Source organism: Notamacropus eugenii, chromosome 4 (assembly GCF_028372415.1).
Source record: "Notamacropus eugenii isolate mMacEug1 chromosome 4, mMacEug1.pri_v2, whole genome shotgun sequence".
NCBI lineage: Eukaryota > Metazoa > Chordata > Mammalia > Diprotodontia > Macropodidae > Notamacropus > Notamacropus eugenii.
Window position 1 is genome coordinate 52,544,503 of NC_092875.1, and position 21,900 is coordinate 52,566,402.

The 21,900-nt window shown below is 41.7% G+C and overlaps 1 protein-coding gene across 3 annotated transcripts in view; it reads right to left on the bottom strand.

Annotated features, from left to right (window-relative positions):
* Nucleotides 1-8,313: 8,313 nt before the first annotated feature.
* Nucleotides 8,314-21,900, bottom strand: part of LOC140499487 (ceramide synthase 4-like) — a 94,707-nt gene continuing 81,120 nt past the window's right edge. For 2 of the 3 annotated variants that reach the window (XM_072600963.1, XM_072600961.1), the window contains exons 7-11: nucleotides 20,691-20,783; nucleotides 19,954-20,082; nucleotides 14,651-14,757; nucleotides 14,056-14,212; nucleotides 8,314-11,456 (exon numbers count right to left, since the gene is read on the bottom strand). In XM_072600963.1, the coding sequence (XP_072457064.1) occupies nucleotides 11,406-11,456; nucleotides 14,056-14,212; nucleotides 14,651-14,757; nucleotides 19,954-20,082; nucleotides 20,691-20,783 (537 nt within the window). In that variant the 3' untranslated portion in view covers nucleotides 8,314-11,405. The remainder of the gene's footprint in view (nucleotides 11,457-14,055; nucleotides 14,213-14,650; nucleotides 14,758-19,953; nucleotides 20,083-20,690; nucleotides 20,784-21,900) is intronic. The other variant, XM_072600964.1, reaches the window with a different exon arrangement.

Consider the following 21,900-nt stretch of genomic DNA (forward strand, 5'->3'; position numbering starts at 1 on the left):
TTCCCATAGTTAGTTGCAGGTATAGGTTTCCAGAGCCTCCCAGATCACAGTTCTGTCTTTCCTACCTTTCCCTCGTCCACCTCTGCAGCTTAGGAAGGTATGTGTATGTGTTCCTCCATTTTCCTCTTCCCTTGTCCTGTCCCCTAATTCCTGATGTCATTGTTAGATAGAATGGGTGTATGTGTGTGTGTGTGTGTGTGTGTGTGTGTGTGTAAGAGAGAGAGAGAGAGACAGAGAGACAGAGAGAGACAGAGAGAGAGAGACAGAGAGAGACAGAGAGATAGAGACAGAGAACACATAATATTTCCTGGAAAGAAGTAGACACAATAAATTTCTCATAATAGGCACTTATTAAATGTTTATTGATTACAATGATGAAATATTGGTAACACCTTTGAAAAGAGATGGCTATAACCCTAGTTACATTGTTGGGCTGAGTGTAAAAGGACCTTGTCTATCTATGATCCCTGCCCTTCTAGGGTATTACTTGTGCCTTCAGGTGGCCCAGAAAGGAAATGTCTTAAGAGCCACCATAAAGTAGCCTCCTATGAACTGAGTCAATAGATAACAGTAATTATGATCTGGCTTTTTAAAGTGTGCAAAGTCCTTAAATCATAGCTACCTACCCTAGAAAGTAAGGGCCACAAGTATTATCCGTTATTTTATTGACAATGAAACAGAGTCTAAGAGAAGTTTAGTGACTTGCCCAAGGTGATACTATCTAGGATGTAAATTGGGTAGAATGTGAACCCAGGTCTTCTAGAGTTCAAGCCCAGCACTTTACCTACTATGCCAGGTCTACCCCAAGAGCTGCAGATTTGGGTACAGATAATCAGGAAAAACTTCTTGGCAGAGAGGAGGGGACATAGATTGGCCCAGAAGAAGGGTGGGAGATCACAGGCAATAGTATATGAATCTGGAAGGGAGTTTTGGTTTATCCCTATTTAAACTCTTCCTTTTATAGGAGAGGAAACTGAGGTCCAATGACTTGCCTAAGGTCATACAGGTAAGAAGTAGGATAGCTTGGAATTAAATCCAAGTCTCTTGATTTCAGATTAGGTTTTCTTTCCCTTTTGGCAAGAATGTGTGTGTGTGTGTGTGTGTGTGTGTGTGTGTGTGTGTGTGTTCTTGGAGGGGGCAGGGGTAGGTAGCCTTTTTTTAAAAAAATTTATTTATTTATTTAACTTTTAACATTCATTTTCACAAAATTTTGGGTTCCACATTTTCTCCCCTTTTGTCCCCTCCCCCCACTCCAAAACACCAAGCATTCTAATTGCCCCTATCACCAATCTGCTCTCTCTTCTATCATCCCTCTCTGCCCTTGTCTCCATCTTCTCTTTTGTCCTGTAGGGCCAGATAGCTTTCTATACCCCTTTACCTGTATTTCTTATTTCCTAGTGGCAAGAACATTACTCGACAGTTGATCCTAACACTTTGAGTTCCAACTTCTTTACCTCCCTCCCTCTCCACCCCTTCCCTTTGGAAGGCAAGCAATTCAATATAGGCCAAATCTGTGTAGTTTTGCAAATGACTTCCATAATAGTTGTGTTGTATAGGACTAACTATATTTCCCTCCATCCTATCCTGTCCTCCATTACTTCTATTCTCTTTTGATCCTATCCCTCCCCATGAGTGTTGACCTCAAATTGCACTCTCCTCCCCATGCCCTCCCTTCTATCATCCCCCGACCCTGCTTATCCCCTTATCCCCCACTTTCCTGTATTGTAAGATAGGTTTTCATACCAAAATGAGTGTGCGTTTTATTCTTTCCTTTAGTGGAATGTGATGAGAGTAGACTTCATGTTTTTCTCTCACCTCCCCTCTTTATCCCTCCACTAATGAGTCTTTTGCTTGCTTCTTTTATGAGAGATAATTTGCCCCATTCAATTTCTCCCTTTCTCCTCCCAATATCTTTCTCTCTCAGTGCTTGATTTCATTTTTTTTAAGATATGATCCCATCCTCTTCAATTCACTCTGTGCACTCTGTCTCTATGTATGTGTGTGTGTGCGCATGTGTGTGTGTGTAATCCCACCCAGTACCCAGATACTGAAATGTTTCAAGAGTTACAAATATTGTCTTTCCATGTAGGAATGTAAGCAGTTCAACTTTAGTAAGTCCCTTATGACTTCTCCTTGCTGTTCACCTTTTCATGGTTCTCTTTATTCTTGTGTTTGGAAGTCAAATTTTCTTTTCAGCTCTGGTCTTTTCATTCTAACTTGATTTTCAAAATCCTTTTTGAGCTCTTCCATGGCCTGAGACCATTGAGTGGGCTGGGATACAGAAACCTTGATTTCTATGTCTTTCTTTGATGGTAAGCATTGTTCTTCCTCATCAGAAAGGAAGGGAGGAAATACCTGTTCACCAAGAAAATAGCCTTCTATAGTCTTATTTTTTTTCCCCTTTTCTGGGCATTTTCCCAGCCAGTGACTTGATTTCTGAACATTCTCTTCACCCACACTTTGCCTCCAGATCCACCCAGCCAGCCCTTGGGGTCTGAGATTCAAATGCTGCTCCCCAGCCTCAGGACTTCGGCGGGAGCAGGGCTGCTATTCAATGTGGGATTAAGTTCAGGTGCTCAGGTGGGGGCTGGGCCACCTCATGGGGCTCAGTTCCCTCAGGGGTTTATGCAGAGACCTTCCACAATGGATCCGGGCTCCTGCCTGCTTGGGGAGCCCCAGTCTCCTCCCGCCTCCACTGCTGCCTCCTGAGGGGGCCTGAGTTATGGGGGCACCCCACTCCCCTCTCGACCTGCCAAAGAGACCCTCTCACCAACCCTTGTCACCTGTGGGTGGAGGGACCCATGTGGCCACTGGAGATTCTGTCCCTGAAGCCTGCTCAGATCCGCTCCTCTCGATGCTCTGTGGACGAGGAATGGCTGGGCTCAGCTCCCAGGTCCACGGCGTGAAGGACCTTTTGTGAGAGGTTTTCAGGCTCTCTGGAACAGAAATCTCCTCTGCTCCGTTGTTCTGTGGCTTCTGCTGCTCCAGAATTCGCCGAGGGTTCTTTTTTACAGATATTTTATGGGCTGTGGGTTCAGAGCTAGTGTATGTGTGTCTTTCTACTCCGCCATGTTGGCTCCGCCCCCTGGTAGGTAGTCTTTTGAAGGAGAAGAAGGAAAGTTTGGATTAGAGCCAACTAGCCAGTGGTATGCCCTTGAGGGCAGAGAAAATGTGGTTTTCCAATAAGTCTGAGCAGAGTTATAGTGGAAGAAAGTTTATACTTGGAGTCTGGAGACGTAGAACTAGTTCATTCCATTCCACAAAGCAATTTGGAACTAGAGCGTCAAGGTCACTAAAGTGTGCATGCCTTTTGCTACCACTACATAGAACCCCAAAGTGGTCAAAGACTTGGATGAATGAAAATATTTAATGTAGTTTTTGTTATTGTATCAAAGAACAGGATTAATTGGGTGACCATCTATTGGGAAATGGTTGTACCAATTGTGACATATAAATGTAATGGGATATTAGCATACTGTATCCCCAGCGCAAAGGGACTATGACATAGGTTATGAGAGGATGGAAGATAGTGTGTGTGTGTGTGTGTGTGTGCATGTGTTCATGTGTGGGGAATAAAGGGAAAAGTGGGAATAGAGGAAGAAAAGAGAAAAAATGCTAAGGAGGGGAATAGGGCACAAGCAAAAGATGCTAGGAACAAAGAACGTGTGGATATTGGGCAGAGGGATATAGAGGGAAATGGAGAGGTAGGGAAAGGATCAGGAGAATGAAACAACAAGGCATAGAATGGAAGGATAGGGATGAAGAGAGTGAGGACACAAAGGACAAGAAGGTACATGGGCATAGATGGAGAAGGAAGAAGAGTATGGGGACACAGTGCAACGGAGAGGATGAGCAGGCATAGGAATGATGGCAAATGTAAAACAAGGGAAAGGGAGAGAACAAGCAATTATCAAATGCCTACTATGTGCCTGGCACTAACCCTAAATATGCTAAGAGCTTTATGAATATTATCTCATTTGATGATTAGCAGGGAAAGAGTGAAGAGTATGAGATCAGAGGAATAAAAAGGACAGGGGTAGAGAAGATGAGGAGATAGGGAGGCAAGATGATGGACAGTGATGAAAGGATAGAGACAGAGGGATAAAAGGGATAAGGAATGAGGGGACCTGTGGTGAAGAGGGCACAGGACATTCTCACAATGAGAGGCTAAGGTAGCCACCAAAGAAAGGTTTCCAATAAGAATCTCCAAGTGAAAATACTGAACAGAGGTAGAAGTGGGACAATTAATAATGGTGATGACAATAATTTAGATAGTTTTATATATAAGATTTATATAATTCTTTGAAGTTCACAAGTTCTTTACACATATCTTTTACATTCTTTCCAACAACCTTGTGAGTTGGTGATACTATATATCTCTATTTTACAGATAAGGAAATTGAGGCTGAGAGAAGTTATGTGAATGAGGGAGTGTCCAAGCTAGGATTTGAACTTCGGTCTTCCTGATTCTGTATTGTATTCTACATTCAATATTCTATCCACTGTGCCACTTAGATGCTATGAATGGATGAGACCATTCATTGGAAAGACAGAAAAATTGGACCCATATTTTCCCAGGTGACTAGGGTTCCTCTATGCTTTGGAACCGTGACGAGAGACCCTGATCCATTTTGGGCAACCACAAACCCTTCTTTCCACCCTGGATCCTCAGTCCTGAACTCTGCAGGGGCAATTGAGTTGCCACTCAGCACCAGCTATATCCAGTGCCAGAGAAGGGTCCCCTATAATCCCTAAGTCAGTTCTTCCATGCATCTACCTGGGATAGATACAGTATTTCAGGTGAATAATAAGCAATACCCAGAGTCTGAAAGGAAGAAGGAAGGAGGTTGTATTAAAGCACAGGGTTTTTTTCCCACCCAGTGGTCATCTATGGATTTTGTCCACCTGTGTCATGTCATCTGAATCCAGAAGTTCTGGGCAGTTTTCTTGTACTATATCCTGTCTTGTAGTAATCTGGTTTTTAAAAACATTATGTTATCCTGGGAGTCCAAAATTTATTTCTACTGTCTTATGCTGTCTTCAAGATCAGTTACCTCAGCTTGTATAGAGTTTAGATATTTTTTTAGCACTGTTGCTTTGAACTTGCATCCTGGAAAATTTGAATTCACTGTCATATTTTTGTGCTCCAAATCTGTAAATATGATTTTTTTGTTGCTTCTTTAAGGGAATTCTCCATAGTGGATTCAGTACTTTTTCCATCTCTAATAATTTGTCTTTTAAATATTCCTTATTGAGAAATTTTATTACTGATCTATAACTATTCTTAATTTCTTGTTTTATTAATTTCATTTCTCTTTTTAACCATTCAGGAGTTTCTTGTTCTTTCTGCAGAATCCAGTTCATTTTACATATGAGAATCCTGAGGTAAACAGGGTTAAGTGACTTGCCCAGGGGCAAAAGCTTGTAAGTATTTGAGACTAGATTTGAACTCAGGAAGATAAGTCTTTCTAATTCCAAGGCCAGTGCTGTATCTAGCTGCCCCTAAGTTTGGCTGATTGGTTACAAAAGAGTAATCAAACAAGTACTAGATGTTTGTCCCATGCCTACCAGGGGTATCCCTTCCCCCAGGGATGAAAGGGGCATGTACACATATCCAGCAGTTGGTCCAGTTAAGAGCATGGCTGACATGTTGGATCAGATGCACAGAAGTGTTGGGCTCCCCTACTCTCCCAATCTCAAGGATGTGGGGCAAACCATAAAGTGCAAGCAGCAATGCATGGTAGATAACAGGTGACCGTAGATTATGTCCTAATGATCAGATTCAAACAAACAAGTGACCAAATGCCACTGATTACGCTTATGGCCCCTTTTCAGCTAGGTCTAGAGGTTGATCTAGGCTTGCTCTCTCTGCTGGACTGAAGCCAGTCGTGGCAGACTTCACCTGGGAGTGACATATCCAGTCATCTTCTTGGCAACCTTGGTGGTGGTATGACTGATTGGTTCGATATGGAAAAACCTCTAACCACTGGCTCACTTGGTCTCTGCACACAAAATAGCTCTGTAGTGCATAAACTGGCAGTTGAATAAAGTGAATCTGTAGCTTTTCAAAGGACCACTCTCTTCCTTCCCTCTTTTGTCACTATTTTCTTCCTTGAGTGCTGGGATTAGAAGCTCAATTCCAGGTGGACAGTCTCGGGCGGGTAAAGGTGGGAACTTCTAAATCTTAGAGTTCTCACGAGGCCCCCCAGGAAACGACTGGGAATCGAGGTGAACCGAGCTATCTCGTGTATTTCCGCCTCTTCCCGTGAGAAACGTGATGGGAGAGAGCTCTCCCCGCCCTCGAGATTGTCCCAGATTGGAGCACACCTGTTGTTACTTAACAGGCTCGGTATTGACGTGCAAACTATGTGACAGGAGAGCTTAAGTAGGGTCAGGAAAGCCTGAAAGCTCTCTTGGGTGGAGGGGCCACGTGTGAGGACACAAGGCTCTGCTTTTCCTCTCTCCTCTCTCCCCTCCCCCTCTCTCCCCACTTATACTTCTACTTCCAATCTCTTATTGTAAGATCTTTGCCTCCTTGGGAGATCTTTCTCTCTCCCTCCTAAGGAAGAATTCCCCTGCACTTGTAACCAGACCCTGTAATAAAGCTCAACCCTTGTTCGACTCTGGAATGTCCTTTCTCTCATACGAGCATCCAGTTTGGCCAGCCGAAGACCTCTGATAGAGGTAAGGTAAGACTCGGGTAGCCCACAGGCCTCTAGGCCTGGCACTTGAGGAGTTAAACTGTTGATAAGAAAGGCAGCTAGAGACCACATGATGGGCCTCTGCATAAACCCAGTGGGCAAACCATGACCAGCAAACTTGCAGTACAAGGGTCTCAGTTCCCAAATTGGCATCACTCCAAGCAAAAATGACAAGAATAGGTAACGGGTCTACAACCCCCATAGAACTAATAAAACAAACAACGTTACTTAATAAAGAAACCTAGTATAGTTGCAGCCTCAGGGTTTCAAGCACTTTGGCAGTGTCTGTGATTTTTAGGAGTTTGGTAAGCATCCCTTGTGTATCTCTCAAACAACTGTGCATGGTTCAGGGCATTCTGTGGGCATTCTTTAGGTAACGCTAGTGAAAAGACAGTATAATTTAGTAAAATGAGACAAAATCTAATCAGATTGTCCTTCCAGTACTTATTTCATGTGGTGAAAACCCATTTAGGCCCTATGAACTTAATTCTATTACAATAGAGCTCCAAGAACATTGTTTTAGAAACCCATAATTCACCTGAAACTTCAGAAAACTTCAATTTTTACATAGCACTTTCTCTTTGTATCTTTACCCAAACCCTCTATTTGATATGGGGGATGTTATCCAGTCTGAAAGAAGAGGGCCTGATGTATAAAATGAACCCTCCTGTCCCTTCATATTATGAAACAGAGACTTCAAAGTAGGGAGAAAAAGATTATTTTAAAATCTTTAAAAATTATTAATGCAATTTTGTATAAAATCCTTAATTCAGTTTTAGAGCTTATTACTAGAATATATTAAAAACCTATATTTCCATTTGAAACATTTGGAAATAAATTGCATGTGTGTGTGTGTGTGTGTGTGTGTGTGTGTGTGCACGTGTGTCTTCTAGCCCTTAGATTTCTAAAAACTTGATCTTGTTATCTTCCTAAAGTTTACTATTCCAGTAAATTTATAAGCACTTTTATACCTTCATCCTAATCTTCATTTTGAAAATATATACTTATACATGTATATGTGTATGTTTGCACAAATTCTTCATAACATCCTGAAGGAATCAGATTCTCAAAGGCACAATCTTATACATGAATATATGATTGCTAGTATGGGGATGGCGAGCCTAAGGACTCATTTACCTAGGTGCTCAGGATATGGAGGTAGCTACAAATTGAGATTAAAGACAGTAAAATCTATCACACTTGCACCCTTTTATAGTAACTCAGATGCTTTTATTATTAACATATTAATTAATATCTTTAGTATTGCAGTGACAAAACTTCCACTCTATACCTGTCCTGATAATATGAATTTGCTATGGATAGAAAAGGGAAGGGCATGGTCATGATTATATCAAAACTGTCCCTTTGAGGGACTGATCTGAATGATTGTTATGGCATGTTGGGACTGGAAGCTCAATTCCGTGTGGACAGTCTCGGGCGGGTAAAAGTGGGACTTCTAAATCTTAGAGTCTTACGAGGCCCTCCATGAACAGCGGGGGTTCGAGAAGGTCAGACCGAGCTAGCTCGGCTAGCTCGGGTATTTCCGCCTCTCCCCCGGAGATACCTGATGGGTGGAGTCTCCCTGCCCTCGAGGTCGTCCCGGATTGGAGCACACCTAGTTACCTAACAGCATGGTATTGAGATGCAAACTGTGTGGCTGAAGATTAAGTAGGATTGAGGAAGCCAGAAAGCTCTTAGCACGTGTGGAGCCAAAGAGAAAAGTAGGGCTCCGCTTCTTTTCTTTCCTCTCTCCCCTCCCCCTCTCTCCCCGCTTGTACTTCTACTTCCATTCCCTTAAGCTTAGCCTTCTTAGGAAATCTCCCCCTCTTCGTCCTAAGAAAGAAGACTCCCTGCACTTGTAACTGAAACCCTGTAATAAAGCTCAACCCCTGTTTGACTCTGGAACGTCCTTTCTCTCATACGTGCATCCGGCGTGGCCAGCCGAAGACCTGGACAGGTAAGAAAGACTCGGGTAGCCCAATACAGGCCTCTAGGCTTGGCAATGGCATAAGCCATAACAGGGGCAAAACTCCTTTTCCTATATTTGTTTCCAGGTAAAAGTCATAATAAACAATGATTCATATACCAAAGTACCACATTATTCATAGGATACCAAAGCCAGGCTCAGAATTAACCAGGTGGGAAAATGTCCTATTCACAAAGGAAATAACACAATGGAGAAACTGATTCAAGAGGATCCTACATTTGCCTAGGCAAGGGCATCCTGTGAACTTTCCCATGCATAGGCATTCGCCTGTAGCAGTTCTCAGATAGCATTCCCTTTGGGTAGCACATAACATTCTCTTTGAATGGTGGACTTCACAACAATCAATTAAAGGACTTAATGGTGGAATCAAATATCTTAATGAAAATTCAGACAATGACAACGGAAATCAAAATTCAAAACAATACCAAGTAATAGTCCCACAAGATATTACTTCAAATAACAAAATTTTGCTAAGGGCAGCTTAGAACTAGAATATTATTATTATCTTCTTCATATTATAATAACAGTTAACAATGAACATATATAACGATGTTTCATTTACTCCTTATTTATAGATTGAGAATAATCAACTCCAGTGTCTCACACATACAGCAAATGCATGATAGCTGACTCAAAATCCTAGAAAAATGCTGATTACAGTAACCCTTCAATCTATATTTTCTCTTTACCCCTACAGTAAAAAGAAATCTTTGAATCTAAGATCAATTATTACTAAGTTGGTTTCAAGATACAACTTCAATACATACTATCAGTAACAGGTATGATTTCATAATTTTCATAATTAATGGTCAAATAATTTTACATGAAACTCTGTCTTTACTATACAGAAACTTCTGTGTCCCCCTACTTTGAGCTGAGGTGGTCCTGGTTTCTCAAACCTCATTATTTTAGCATTTTTGTAACATTCTGTCATCAGGGCTCAGAGGATCTTATGACACTATCCGAATAGTAAGTATTAAAAACTTCACAGGTAAGGACAACATAAGAAGCCTTTGCTACTTGCCCCTTCCCTTGATTACAACCAGTTAATATTATTATACCCAGTTATACCCAAACTACATTATATATAGTAAAAACATACCCAATAAAATATTTAATAGTTTTCAAACATTGTGAAAATTTTTTTAATCGTTCAATTCATAATGTAACAGTATTTAGATGAAAAAAGAAGTTGCTTTTCTAATGATACAATTGCAACTTGCTCTGGGTATCATTAGTATTTCTTATATAATGGTTTTTCAAATTTCAAAATACAAGAAAAATTAGAAGCCCCAAAATGATAGCAAGGAACATTATCATGGATTTTAAAAACATAGCATAAAAAATATTTTTCCCAGTGAAATAATATCACTTCTTTTAAATGAAATTCAAATCTTTATACAGAGAAAATTTCCATCTATCAATTTATTATTCTATATTAGCCCTATTTGAAACCCATCAAAGAATACTTCCATTTAATAAATAATAACTAAAGTTTATCATGTGCCAACAACCATGCTAAGCACTTTACAATTATTATATCATTTGATCCTCACAACAACCCTAAGATGTGGGTGCTATTATTATCCCAATTTACAGATGAGGAAACTGAGGCAAATAGAAGTGATGCGATTTGCTTAAGGTAACACAGCTAATAGGTTTCTGAGACAGGATTTGAAATAGGTTTTCCTGATCCATGCATTTCCCAAGAATATTGCCTTAATACCAAAAATATTTTCCACTAAGTTCTAATTTATTACAACCATCCTAATAGGAGAACATATCGTGATGTAAATGAGATCACAATATAATTTAGTTTAAGAATAAACTTCAACCAAATCAAGAATGTATTTACAATGACAAAGGGTAGCATTCAAAATCTCAATTTTCCAAGGGGTCATATGCTCAAATTTTTGAGGCCACTGCTTTCATTTAGTTCACTTTCAAAAGATATGTGGTGGCAGCCTCCAATTCCCACTCCCCTCTTTTAGAGCTCGTGGGGCTCGAAGGATTAGGACTAACCTTCAAATGGTCCTCCAAAGACAGAGTTTTTCTATCATATACTCAAAAAATTTCATGCTGCGAATTTGTTTCTGTGGTTTCTATTTGGTGAGTGTTATAGCTTCGTAGAATATTGTGTGTGATTGCTAACAGGCATTTTTCTAATTCACAATTCTACAAAGCAGGAAAGAGATTTCGATCCTTTTCTTGTCTGTCTTTATGTCTCCAATCTCCAGCCTGGCCAAGACTGTGAAGGCAGAGTGAAAGAAAGATTCGCACAGTTTTCCTAATGGGGAAGGACCTCAGCAGCCAAGTCCAAGGACAAGGGTTCAGAGGGAAAGCCTATTCAAAAGAAGATCACTAAATTCACTATGAAATCCTCAGAATCCTTCTTCTTCCACCTTGAGATCCAGGAAAGGTGTAGACAGGCAGACAGACACAGAGACAGAAGTGAAGGGCCCCCATGCAGCACAGGTCTTGTTCTGTGGAGTCCATGTTTGAAAAGAATCTGAGACATTACCCAGGGTGATCTGATGTTCAGGAAGTCAGGAGACCAGTTATCCAGGGATTCCCACTGAGCTAGACTAGATTATGCCATTGGGACAGGTTCAGGGGCAAGCTGGCCAGTTCCTCAAGCCCCCTCTCCTGCAGGCCCGAATGGCTGTGACATCATTGAACTATACTCTCTCCTTGCTTTGCTGTCTCATTGTTGACTGTTAATCACTCATGTCCAGCTCCTCTATGTCACTCCTCACATCATTCTTTGCCTGAAAACCAGAGGGACAATCAATCAATAAGCATCTATTAAGCCTCTATCATGTATATGTTGCTGTCTAAAGCAACGGAGAAACCAAGACAAAAATACAACAGGCTTTGCCCTCAACGGATTTCCATTCTATGAGGAAAACCAGCCTGAACTTACAACATTATATATAGAATACATGCAAAATAAATAAACAAGGAAATTTTGGGAAGGGTGGCAGTAGAAATTGTGGGTGGGGAGGAAATTAGGAAATGTTTAATTTAGGTGATGTTTGAGTTGAGTCTTAGAGGAAGTAAGGAATTCTAAGAAGTGGAAGTGAGGGAGGATCACATTTCAGTGATGGGGGGACAGCATGTGCAAAGACGCAGAGAGGGAGATAAAAGTATCCTGCGTGAGGGACACCAAGAAGGCTATTGCGGCCAGACAGAATTGTGAGTGAAGCAATGAGAACGATGTATAGTGAGTCAGGAGAAGTAGACTGGGGCTGAGTGGTGCAAAATTTTAAATAACCAATACTTTTTCTTTTTAGAGGTAATAGGGAGCTAGGGATGGCCGCTATTACCTTGCCGTCAATCCTGTCTGCTGTTTCACCCTCTGGACTACTGGACCTTGCATGTGCTCTGGCACTGTATGGGCCCTCAAATCCCCTTTCCCTGATTTCCAGGTTTGAAACATGCGTCAATATTCCAATACTCCTGGATCCATTGCTCCAGGAAAGGGCATGTTCATCAGCTGTGACTCTGTTCAAAATCCCAATGGCTTCCCAAATGAGATAGTATTTGTAAAGTGCTTGCAAGCCTTAAAGTACTGTATAAATGCTTGGTATTATTCTCAAACCAAAACGTCTCTCTCTGGCCATTCCTAAAGTCTATGTGTTGTTTCCCCTTTCTTAAGGGCAGGGACAGTCTCAATTTTGGGTCAGCATCCCTGGAGCTTAGCACAATGAGAAGCTTTAACTAAATATTTTTCATTCATTCATTGAGTTGGAGAGGTTATTCTTTACTCAGTGAATGAATTTATCACCAAGTCTAGGTCCTGGTGACTTATCAATCAAGAACTAAAGGATTCTTCTTCCTTCCACCCTGAGGAGTACAGTGTCTCCCCACCCCCAAACCACCCAAAACTCTACCTTCATACTAGGGTACTGTAATGTACCTGCTGATACTTTCTTGAATAGCCTAACTTTCTAACTCAACTATTCAACTCCCATGACCTACTCCTTTCCACTTTAGCCACACATAGAAATAAATGGTCATACCCTTGAGCTTGCCATCACCCAGAAATATTCCCTTTTTCTGTACGCAAATTCTGAGATTCCCTTATTCAGTCATCTTCTTTTATTATTACACCTTTCCCTCTGCTTTACAATGCCCAATGTTGTTCTTCACTGTGACATTCAATTCCCCTCACCTCTCAGTTCCTTATCAGATTATCACCCTTGCGTTGGCTATACTCTCTTTTTTTTTCCTATTCTGATCCCTTGACAAATCAGTCCAAATGGATGGTATCCTCTCCTTTTGAATCTCTTGCTGCCTTGTCCTTATAGCTATCATGCTTTCCCCAGTCCTAAACTTGAATTACTCGTACCATCCATCTCCTTTGTTCCTATTCACATGCTACTGAATGGAGATTGAGAAAACCACAAGGGGATAATTAATGAGATTTCCTACAGATTTGTTACATATCCTCAACTGGGCTCTTACTGAAGAAGAGAATCCTCTTATACTTTCCTATCTGATTTGCTAGGCCACTCACCATGATGGAAATTCCAAACCTTTTCATCCCTCTGCAAGACTCCCACAGCACTTTCCCTTTTTACTCTCTCAGCTGAGGACCTGACCTCCTATTTCACTGAAGCAATTGAAGTCATGAAATGAGAACTCCCTCATCACCCCTACTTCTCTTCACATATCACTCAGGCATCTTCTGCCATTATCTCCTCCTTTAACATTCTCTCACATAAAAATGGTGGCCTTTCTCCCTGCCAAGGCAAACTCCTTGATATGCTCCCTTGATCCAATCTCTCCCCATCTTCTTAAGCACACTGTCCTCTCTTTGATCTCCTTTCTCTCTGGTCTAACCTTGTGTTTTGGGGAAACCACTTTTCAGCTGCTTGAAGGATGAGTTAGATAGTTCTGGTGAAAGGTGATGAGGACCTGCCCTAGGATGGTGGGTGTGTGAATAGAGAAGAAGGGTTTAGAAGGGTGAGATATTGTAGAGGTAGAAGTGACAAGTCTGGCATCGAATTAAATATGTAGAGCGAGATGCAGTGGAAAGGAAGGATGGAAAGACATAGGGTGAAGGAAATGAGAGGGGATGGAGGAGGGGAAGAAAATAGAGGAGAGAGAGAATGAGGGAGAGAGAGAGAGAGAGAGAGAGAGAGAGAGAGAGAGAGAGAGAGAGAGAGAGAGATTGGAAACAAAGATAATGGGTAAAATACCTTGATTGCACTACATGGGTGTCTATTGGCACTGGGATGGTAGCCTTGAATCCCCATGCTCCTCGTCTACCTCCAGTACCTTTTCCATTTCCCCCCATTCTCCCCTTCTGCTGGTCATGGGGTGGGGGCAGGGTCAGTGGGTCAGAGCCAGTTTTGTACCTACCTGGCCTTCTGATAAAAACTTGTAGAACATTCTGAGGATGAGGAAAGACCAGAAGACATTGAGGCACTGCAGGACCATCAGGAGAGTAATGGCAAAATAATATCCAAAGAAGAACTTATCTTTGCTCCGGACAACATAGTAGGTGGTGTAGAGGACCCTGAGAGAGGGGGTGGTGGGGGGAGAGAGAGAAATAGAGAGAGAGAGAGAGAGAGAGAGAGAGAGAGAGAGAGAGAGAGAGAGAGAGAGAGAGAGAGAGAGAACGAAAAAGAGTGAGTTTGGGGATTACAATATGGGAAGGGGAGAAAACTGCTGGAGTTTAGAACTCTTGGTCATCAGAAATACATCCTCCAACACCAAAGAAATGAGAAAAGCAGAGTGAAAAGCCCCTAGGATGGGAGAAGAATATCCTAAAAGGACCCCAAGACTCCCCTGGTCTGACCTCACTGCACCTTTCTCACACATAGAAGGATGCGTCAGGCAGGAGGCTCACTCCTCTTTCTAGGAGGCAGCTCTTGGCAGCAGAAAGCCCCCAAGACTAAGACCCTTTTCCTCCTCCCTGCCCTCATCCCATTCCGCCTTCTAGGCCTAGGCTCACTTGTTTGGGAAGAGAATGAGTCTGGTACTCAAGAATACCAGGGTAAAGATGATGAATGTGGCCTCCCGAGCCAGCTTCCACTGTGCATAACTTAGCATCTTATAAGCCTGGTAAGAGACAACAGAGAGAAGTTTAGTAACATATAACCCCGAGTTGGGAGAGGGTATCTAGTGTAACCTACAGTTATCAAGAGTCCCCCTAGATAAGTAATAGTTTCACCTGGAGGCTTACAATGATGGAGAACTCCTACATCTCACAGATCATACTTTCTACTTTCAGGGAGCTTTGTGTCTTAGGAAGCTTTTCTTATCTGCAGCCTAAAGATTCCACTTGGGGGAGTGCTTTCAGTCCCTTGACCAGTGAGAAAAAACCCTACTGTATCCTTTTAATTTTGGGTAGGACAGAACTAGTCTTGGGATCAACACACATGGCTGGGTTGTGACATTCATTGTAGATCTTATCCCCCTCAAATCTTCCCTTCCCCAGATCTTCTCCATTTCTTTTGAAGGCAGTACATCACTTGTCACTCAGCTTTGAAACCTCACTGTCATCCTTGACATCCTTTTGCCACACCCCAACCCAACACACACATTTCCAAGCAGTTGACACAGCATCTCTCAACTACATCCTCTCATCTACAGGTACACAGTCAACAGAATCAGGGTTAGCTCCTCTTGCCTGGAATACTGTAAGCATTCAGTAATAATACTGTAGAGCATACCTTCTACCTCACGTCTCTCCCCACTCCATAGTCTTCTCCACTGAACCACGAAAGTAATCTTCCTAAAGTACTAAGTACAGGCCTAAACATGCCACCCTCTTACTCAAAAACTCTAATGGCTCCCTGCCACCTCTAGTGGTGATTGTCCAGGATCAAATATAAATCCAGGTATAATGTATTCCAAGTCCTTCATGACCCAACTCCAACCTCCTTTTGCTATCTTATTTCTCAAGTGCCTGCATTCTGGTCTGTAACCAAGCTAGTCTATTTTCTATTCCTCAAATTCATACCAAAACACTCTTAAAATATACAAATAATAATAATAGCTTGAATGTATATAGCATGGAACAAATATAATTTCATTTTATCTTCACCACCACCCTGGGAAGTAGGTGCTACTTTTATCTCCATTTTACATATGAGGAAGCTGAGGCAGAGGGGGTTAAGTGGCTTTCCTAGAGTTATACAATTAGAAGTTTCTCAGGATTTGAACTTAAATCTTCCTGACTGCAGATTGGGAGGCTCTCTACTGGGCAACCTAAATTAATATATGAAGCCCCCATAAAGGAAGAGGAATAGATATGTGCTGAGTGTTCTTACCAATTCACATTTGCTTTGTTACCTGATAGTCATGACTTACTGCTGTATTTTGGATATCTCAATAAAGTATTATCTTTTTTGAAAAAAGGAATTATACTTTCCTGACTAGCTACATTGATCTAAGTACCTGATTAATTACAAGGACAGGGCCTGGATCTGTGATTTCGTTGGTCTAGGAAACTCTGGGGTGAAGAAATCCCCTTATCCGTTTGGGTTGGCACCATTGCCTGGAGCAGTGGTCTCAAACTCAAACAAGACAACAAAAGTCACTAAAACCTGACATCAGGTACATAGGGATTTAGAAAACCACATATTAACATTGTCTATGTTCTATTGTATTTTTAGTTTTGTGACGTCTCTTATTTTTCTCTTCCTTTTGAAATTTACATTTGTATTTTTTGTTATGTAATAATATGAGTAAAAGGGAAATGCAAATAACATTAATAAATACACACGGAAGTGATGCAAGCTCAGAAAATGTTTTACAGAGAAGGATGTGAACTCACAAGAACTTGGCTACTTCTGGGCTAGATGTTCTTGAGTTTGTCAGTTCCTAAAATTCCTGCCCAACTACTCATTTTCCTCTATGGAAAAGTATCTTTCTCCCTTAAAGGGGAAAGGGGCAATAGCAGCAGGTTAGGGTGAGAAGTAGCCTTCTACAGAAGGTGGTGCTTGTGCTGAGTTATGAAGAAAGACAGGAATTCTGTGAGGCAGAGGTGGGGATGGTTGATTTATTCCAGGCCAGAGAGTTGTGTTTGTCCTTTGTTTTCATAGAAGACCATGACATCAGGAAAATGATAACATGACTTGCAATTGACTTTGTTTTGAGTGAAGGAGGGCTGTGCAAGGTGCACTTTCTTCTCCTGAGCCATCTGGATCCAGTGACCAGATATTCATCAGGATGACTATAGACGGCCCAGGATGAAATGGGTGACCTTGGCCTTTTTAGGCTAAGGCCTTTTCAGGTACTTGTTTAGAGTGAGGTAACGCCCATACAGTGAATAGGGCTCTTTAAGAAGTAGTCACAGAATGGCCCCCTTAATGAGAAAAAGAAAAAAAATAACTGAATGAAGCTGGGAGGGAAAGAGAAACAGTCACTATACATAATCACTCTAAGCCAGGAGAGTCCAGCAAACATCCATTAAGGTGAGGAAGGATGGCTCATTCCAATCTAGAGGGACAACCAGGGCAAAAGCAAAGAGGCAGGAGATGAGTGTTGTGCGTGAGGAGCACAAACATACCACTATGACTGGACCATATAGTTCATGATGCAGAGTACAGTTTAATTTAAACTGGAAAGACAGGAAAAGTTTAAGTTCCGAAGATCTCTAACTGCCAAATAAAGATTGTTTTATCTGATCCTGGAGGTACTGGGAAGTCACTGGAGGCTGCTGAGTAGGGAGAGTGAGTGACACGGTCAAATTATACTTTAGAAAAATCTCCTTGACAGTTTTGTGGAGGATGGATTGGAGTGGGGAGAGATGAGTCAGAGAGACCAATTGTAAAGCTATGGCAGTAGTCTAAGTGATTAGTGATGATTAGCAGCTGTGTGAGAGTTAGAGAGCTGTGTGTGTGAAAGGCAGGGTGAAGATAATGAGCAGAATGAGGCTGAGGAAACAAGAATTTCAATCCATCAATCAAGCAGTAGTATTTGTTAAGTGCCAGGCGTTCTGCTAAGTGCTGGTGATACAAACAGAAGCCAAAGAAGCTCCTTAAGGAGTTTAAAATGTCATGAGACAATGTGCCAACAAACATATACAAAGTAAGATACATATAAGACAAATAGGAAATTCAAGATTATGAATCTATGTGACTGGAATGTGCCTGGCAATAAAAGGTAGGTTGGAAGAGAGGAGGTTTTGGGGAGGGAAATATAACTGACTCCTATTTTGAAAATGTTTGAGTTTGATGTTCAGTTCAAAATGTCCAATAGGCAGTTAATGATTTAGGACTGAATCTCAGGAGACACTGAGGACTGGGTATACAGCTTCTAGAAGTTTCCCCCAAAAGGGATATTCATTGAATCCATGGTGTGGAGCCATTGAATTCAAGTGTGAAAGAACAGAGAAGAAAACAAGAGAGCCCAGGATAGAACCTGGGGGGCATACCCACAGTTAGTGAATGTGACAAGGAGGAAGATCCAGGAAAGGAGATCAAGATGGAATGGTCAACCAAATAGGGGGGAAGTCAAGGGAGAGCAGAATTACACAAACACAGAGAGGAGAGGATATTCAGAGTTGAACACTAGATATAATCTGATGAAGACAATCCATAGCAAACCTATTTTACATATACTCATACGGCCACTCATGATTTTTCCCGATAGAAGTAAACTCCTTGTGGTAGAAGTGTTTCCCTTTTGTCCTTGTGTCCCTCATTCCTTGCACAGTCCCTAGCATTTAAGGCACTTAATAGATGTCTGTTAGACTGTCCACAGAAAACCAGAAAGCCAGACTTGGGATGGAACCTTGTTCCCTGAAGTGGGTCATGAGAATTGGGGAAACATCTCTGTCAACTTTTCTTCACTATTAGGTTCTTTGCCAACACTTTTGCTCCCTTGGACTTACAGCAAAGTTGAGGAAGTTTTTTCTTTACTGTCTATCTCTCTGCAGTACAGGTCACAGAACAGTGATCCTAAGAAATGGTTATTTCCACCATTGGTGGTAGTTTTATAGGAAAGGAGTTCCATACTTCTGAATTCAGGCATCAACTTAGCGCAAGGAGAAGAGCTTCTCAGAGAAGATAGCCATTCCTATCTTCTTGTAGCTAAAGGACCAAAGTAATCCATGCCCTGACTGGTTAGGAGATCTGGATGTTGACAATGAAAGCCTGAGATCAATATGAAATATCTGTTCCATGAGCACAGAGTGCTGTCTCTGCATAAGTGCTGAGATACTGCATCTTTTGAAAATGTGAATTTGTTCCAACATGAATGATATATTAAGGAATATTTTGAGCAGAACAAGAATTTCAAGTTTGCTTCTACTCAGTTTCCTCTGCAAGAAACAGTAAGAGAATCCAGAAAATGTCACGATTTCACAGTAACTGAGAAGCTGCAACCTTTGTTGACAACCACCTCCACAACTGACCTTCAGATCTTTGTCAAGGTAAATTGTTGTTGTGTGTCTTCCATAGTACAGGAGGAACTGGGAGTAGTGAAAAACTGGTCTGCACTATTCCCTCCTTCGACTCTACTCCCTTATGCCATGGCCTCATGACAACTTATTTATGTAACTTGGGCCCAAATGGAGCAGCAACCTATGACCAATGGCACAATCTCCATTTTTGGTACTGTTGATGTATTTCTTAATCATTTAATATGTGTAATTATGTGCTATTATTTATTAGGTTCCTTCTTTGCCTGTCACTGATTTTTTGAGTACTGTGTCTTTAACCTCATTATCCTCATAAGTTCTTTGCTTTTTATTGGGTGATTTTGGGTGGCATGGTAGTTCTTAGGAATGCTTATGTCACATTTTAGCAGAACTAACTATATTTGCTGATGCTAACTTGGGAGTCTTTTGCATCAGGCATTCTCTGTGGTGTGGGAAATAAACAGCTGTCCTATACCTATTACTCTTCCTGTATAATGATAACTTTTTTAGAAGGTACCCAGTTAATGTGCCTTCTCCCAAATTTTGGGGAGAACTTAGATATGAACCATAGCTCAATCTTTGATTTTAGAGATTTCCCTGGACGTTTACTCTCTGGTAGAGGTCTATAACCAGGGAAAGAAAAAATATCACTTCTTTCTTTGGTGTCATTCTCCTCCTCTCCAGGGATGGAATCATGAACCTGTGGTTCCTCAATCACTCTTTCAGTTAGGGGCACCTGGGCCACTAGACACAATAGACTATCATAATGGTGGAGGAATTTAGGGACAACTCTGTTCTCTTCTCTGGGCCTGTGACCCTTGCATACATGAGGCTTCCAGGGACTCAGGCTTATCCCAGCTAATCTCCTCCATTCTGGATTCACTCACCTCCAGGAAGACATCTGACACATCATGTAGCAGCAGCACCAGGGCACCAACATTCACGAAATTGGCAGAATAGGCAAAGAAGATCAAAGTGATTGTAACAAAATGGTGGATGACCTGCCCCATGAAGTCCTGGGAAGATGAGGGCAGTTATGAAGCCAGGACCTTACAGACTTCCAGGGATTATAGTTGTCTTTGTGTATGCTCATGGTTAGATGCTGACAAACAGTCAAGGAATACCATTCTACCCACCACTTCTGCCTGACTCTATGAGTCCTTTGGGGGAATGGTCAAGTCTACTGAGTGGAGGCAGAGATTGAGGTACAAAGTAGGAGAGAAAGTACAAGGAGGAGATGAAGAAATAGGTTCAAGTGGATGATAGTATGGTGGAAAAAAAGCTGGAAATTGTGTGGGATATAGACCTAGTCATAGGAGCTCCAGAGAGAGCATCTTGGTCATTGAATTGAAAAGAGTAGAATTTGCCCCTGACCTTCTGGCCACCTTATCCAGTCTCCCACAGGAGTATGATGAGCTCAGGTAGACTAGGTCTGCCCTTACTGCTTCCATGGGACATGGACCTGCACTCAACCTTGGGCACTGACCTTCAGTACCACAGACAAGCATGACATTTTTCTCCTGGGGCAGACACTAGAAGCCAGGCTCTTTCTCCCTCTACTCTTCTCCTTTCTGACTGTGACAATAAAAATTTTTCCCCAAATCTGTGCTCCCTCCAGACTCACCTTCCTCTTGACATCAAGGGTCAGAGTGAGCAGCAAGGAGATGTAGAAGCTGAGCTCCAAGAGGTACCACCAGTATATGACAGGCTGCAGAGGCTGAGGGTCAAAGCAGTCACTTGGTCATTGGTATTGCCCATAGATAGATACAAGGTTCATCAGGAAATGACTGTTCAGGAGCTTCAGTACTGTGGGACCAAACACTCCACCATTCCCCATTCTCCATTCATGTTAGACTGTAGACTATGGTTAGGTTAGACCTAGGACCAGTGTGCCATAAGTCAGGTCATGCTCGGTAACCAAGCAATCAGCAAGCATCTATGAAACTTACCTATTCTAGATTAGGCACTGGGCTACAAAGACCAAAATGAAATAGTTCCTGCATCAGGAAGCTTATGTTCTATTAGGAGAAACAACATGTACATGCATACATACATACATATATGTCATACAAATAAATGAATGTATTGGCAAACACATACATATATTCACAAAGCACACATATATATACATTTACATTGAAAATTGAGGAAATCAAATTGATTCTATTCCATAACTGATTTTATTTTGTATCTGTACTGACATTTTGCATGACTTCATAAGTCATGTTTCATTTATCTCCGAATTAATTTTGGAAGTTCAGCTTTCTTGCAAATCACTCATTGTCTCTGAGTTAAGTTCAGAAGTTCAGTTTTCCTACTAGCTACTGCTTTATTCCTGTGTCAAGGAAATCTGTTATTCTTGAATAGGGATGTCTGGTGTGTTATCTCCGCAACCAAGGCTGTTCTTCAAGAGAAGTTGATCTGTTATTGCTGTGACAATAACTAGCCATGTGGCATATATGAGGTGTTAGAGGAGGACTAGCCCTTCTGGTGTGAGGCCTTGCCAAGCCCTTTTCAGGGCTACTCATCCACTTTTGGTGTCTACCATTTTACCTAAGTGTCAGCTGTGGCTCCAAGAAGCTGTGGCATCTACAATGGCCACAATCCAGTCAAACCATCTTGGCACATAAGTTAACCTAGGTTGAGGGTAAGAAACAGGTCTCAAATCCATCAAGTCAGTTAGGAGAATGTCTGCTCCAAGCATGTGAAAGTATTCCTTGGTGAAGTGTGCAGATGAGAACAATGTATCCCAACAGCCATGAAGGTGGCTCAAGGAAGCTCTGTGGAGTGGTTAGACCTTGGTCAGGTGTTGCAGATGCCAAGGTTATCCATTG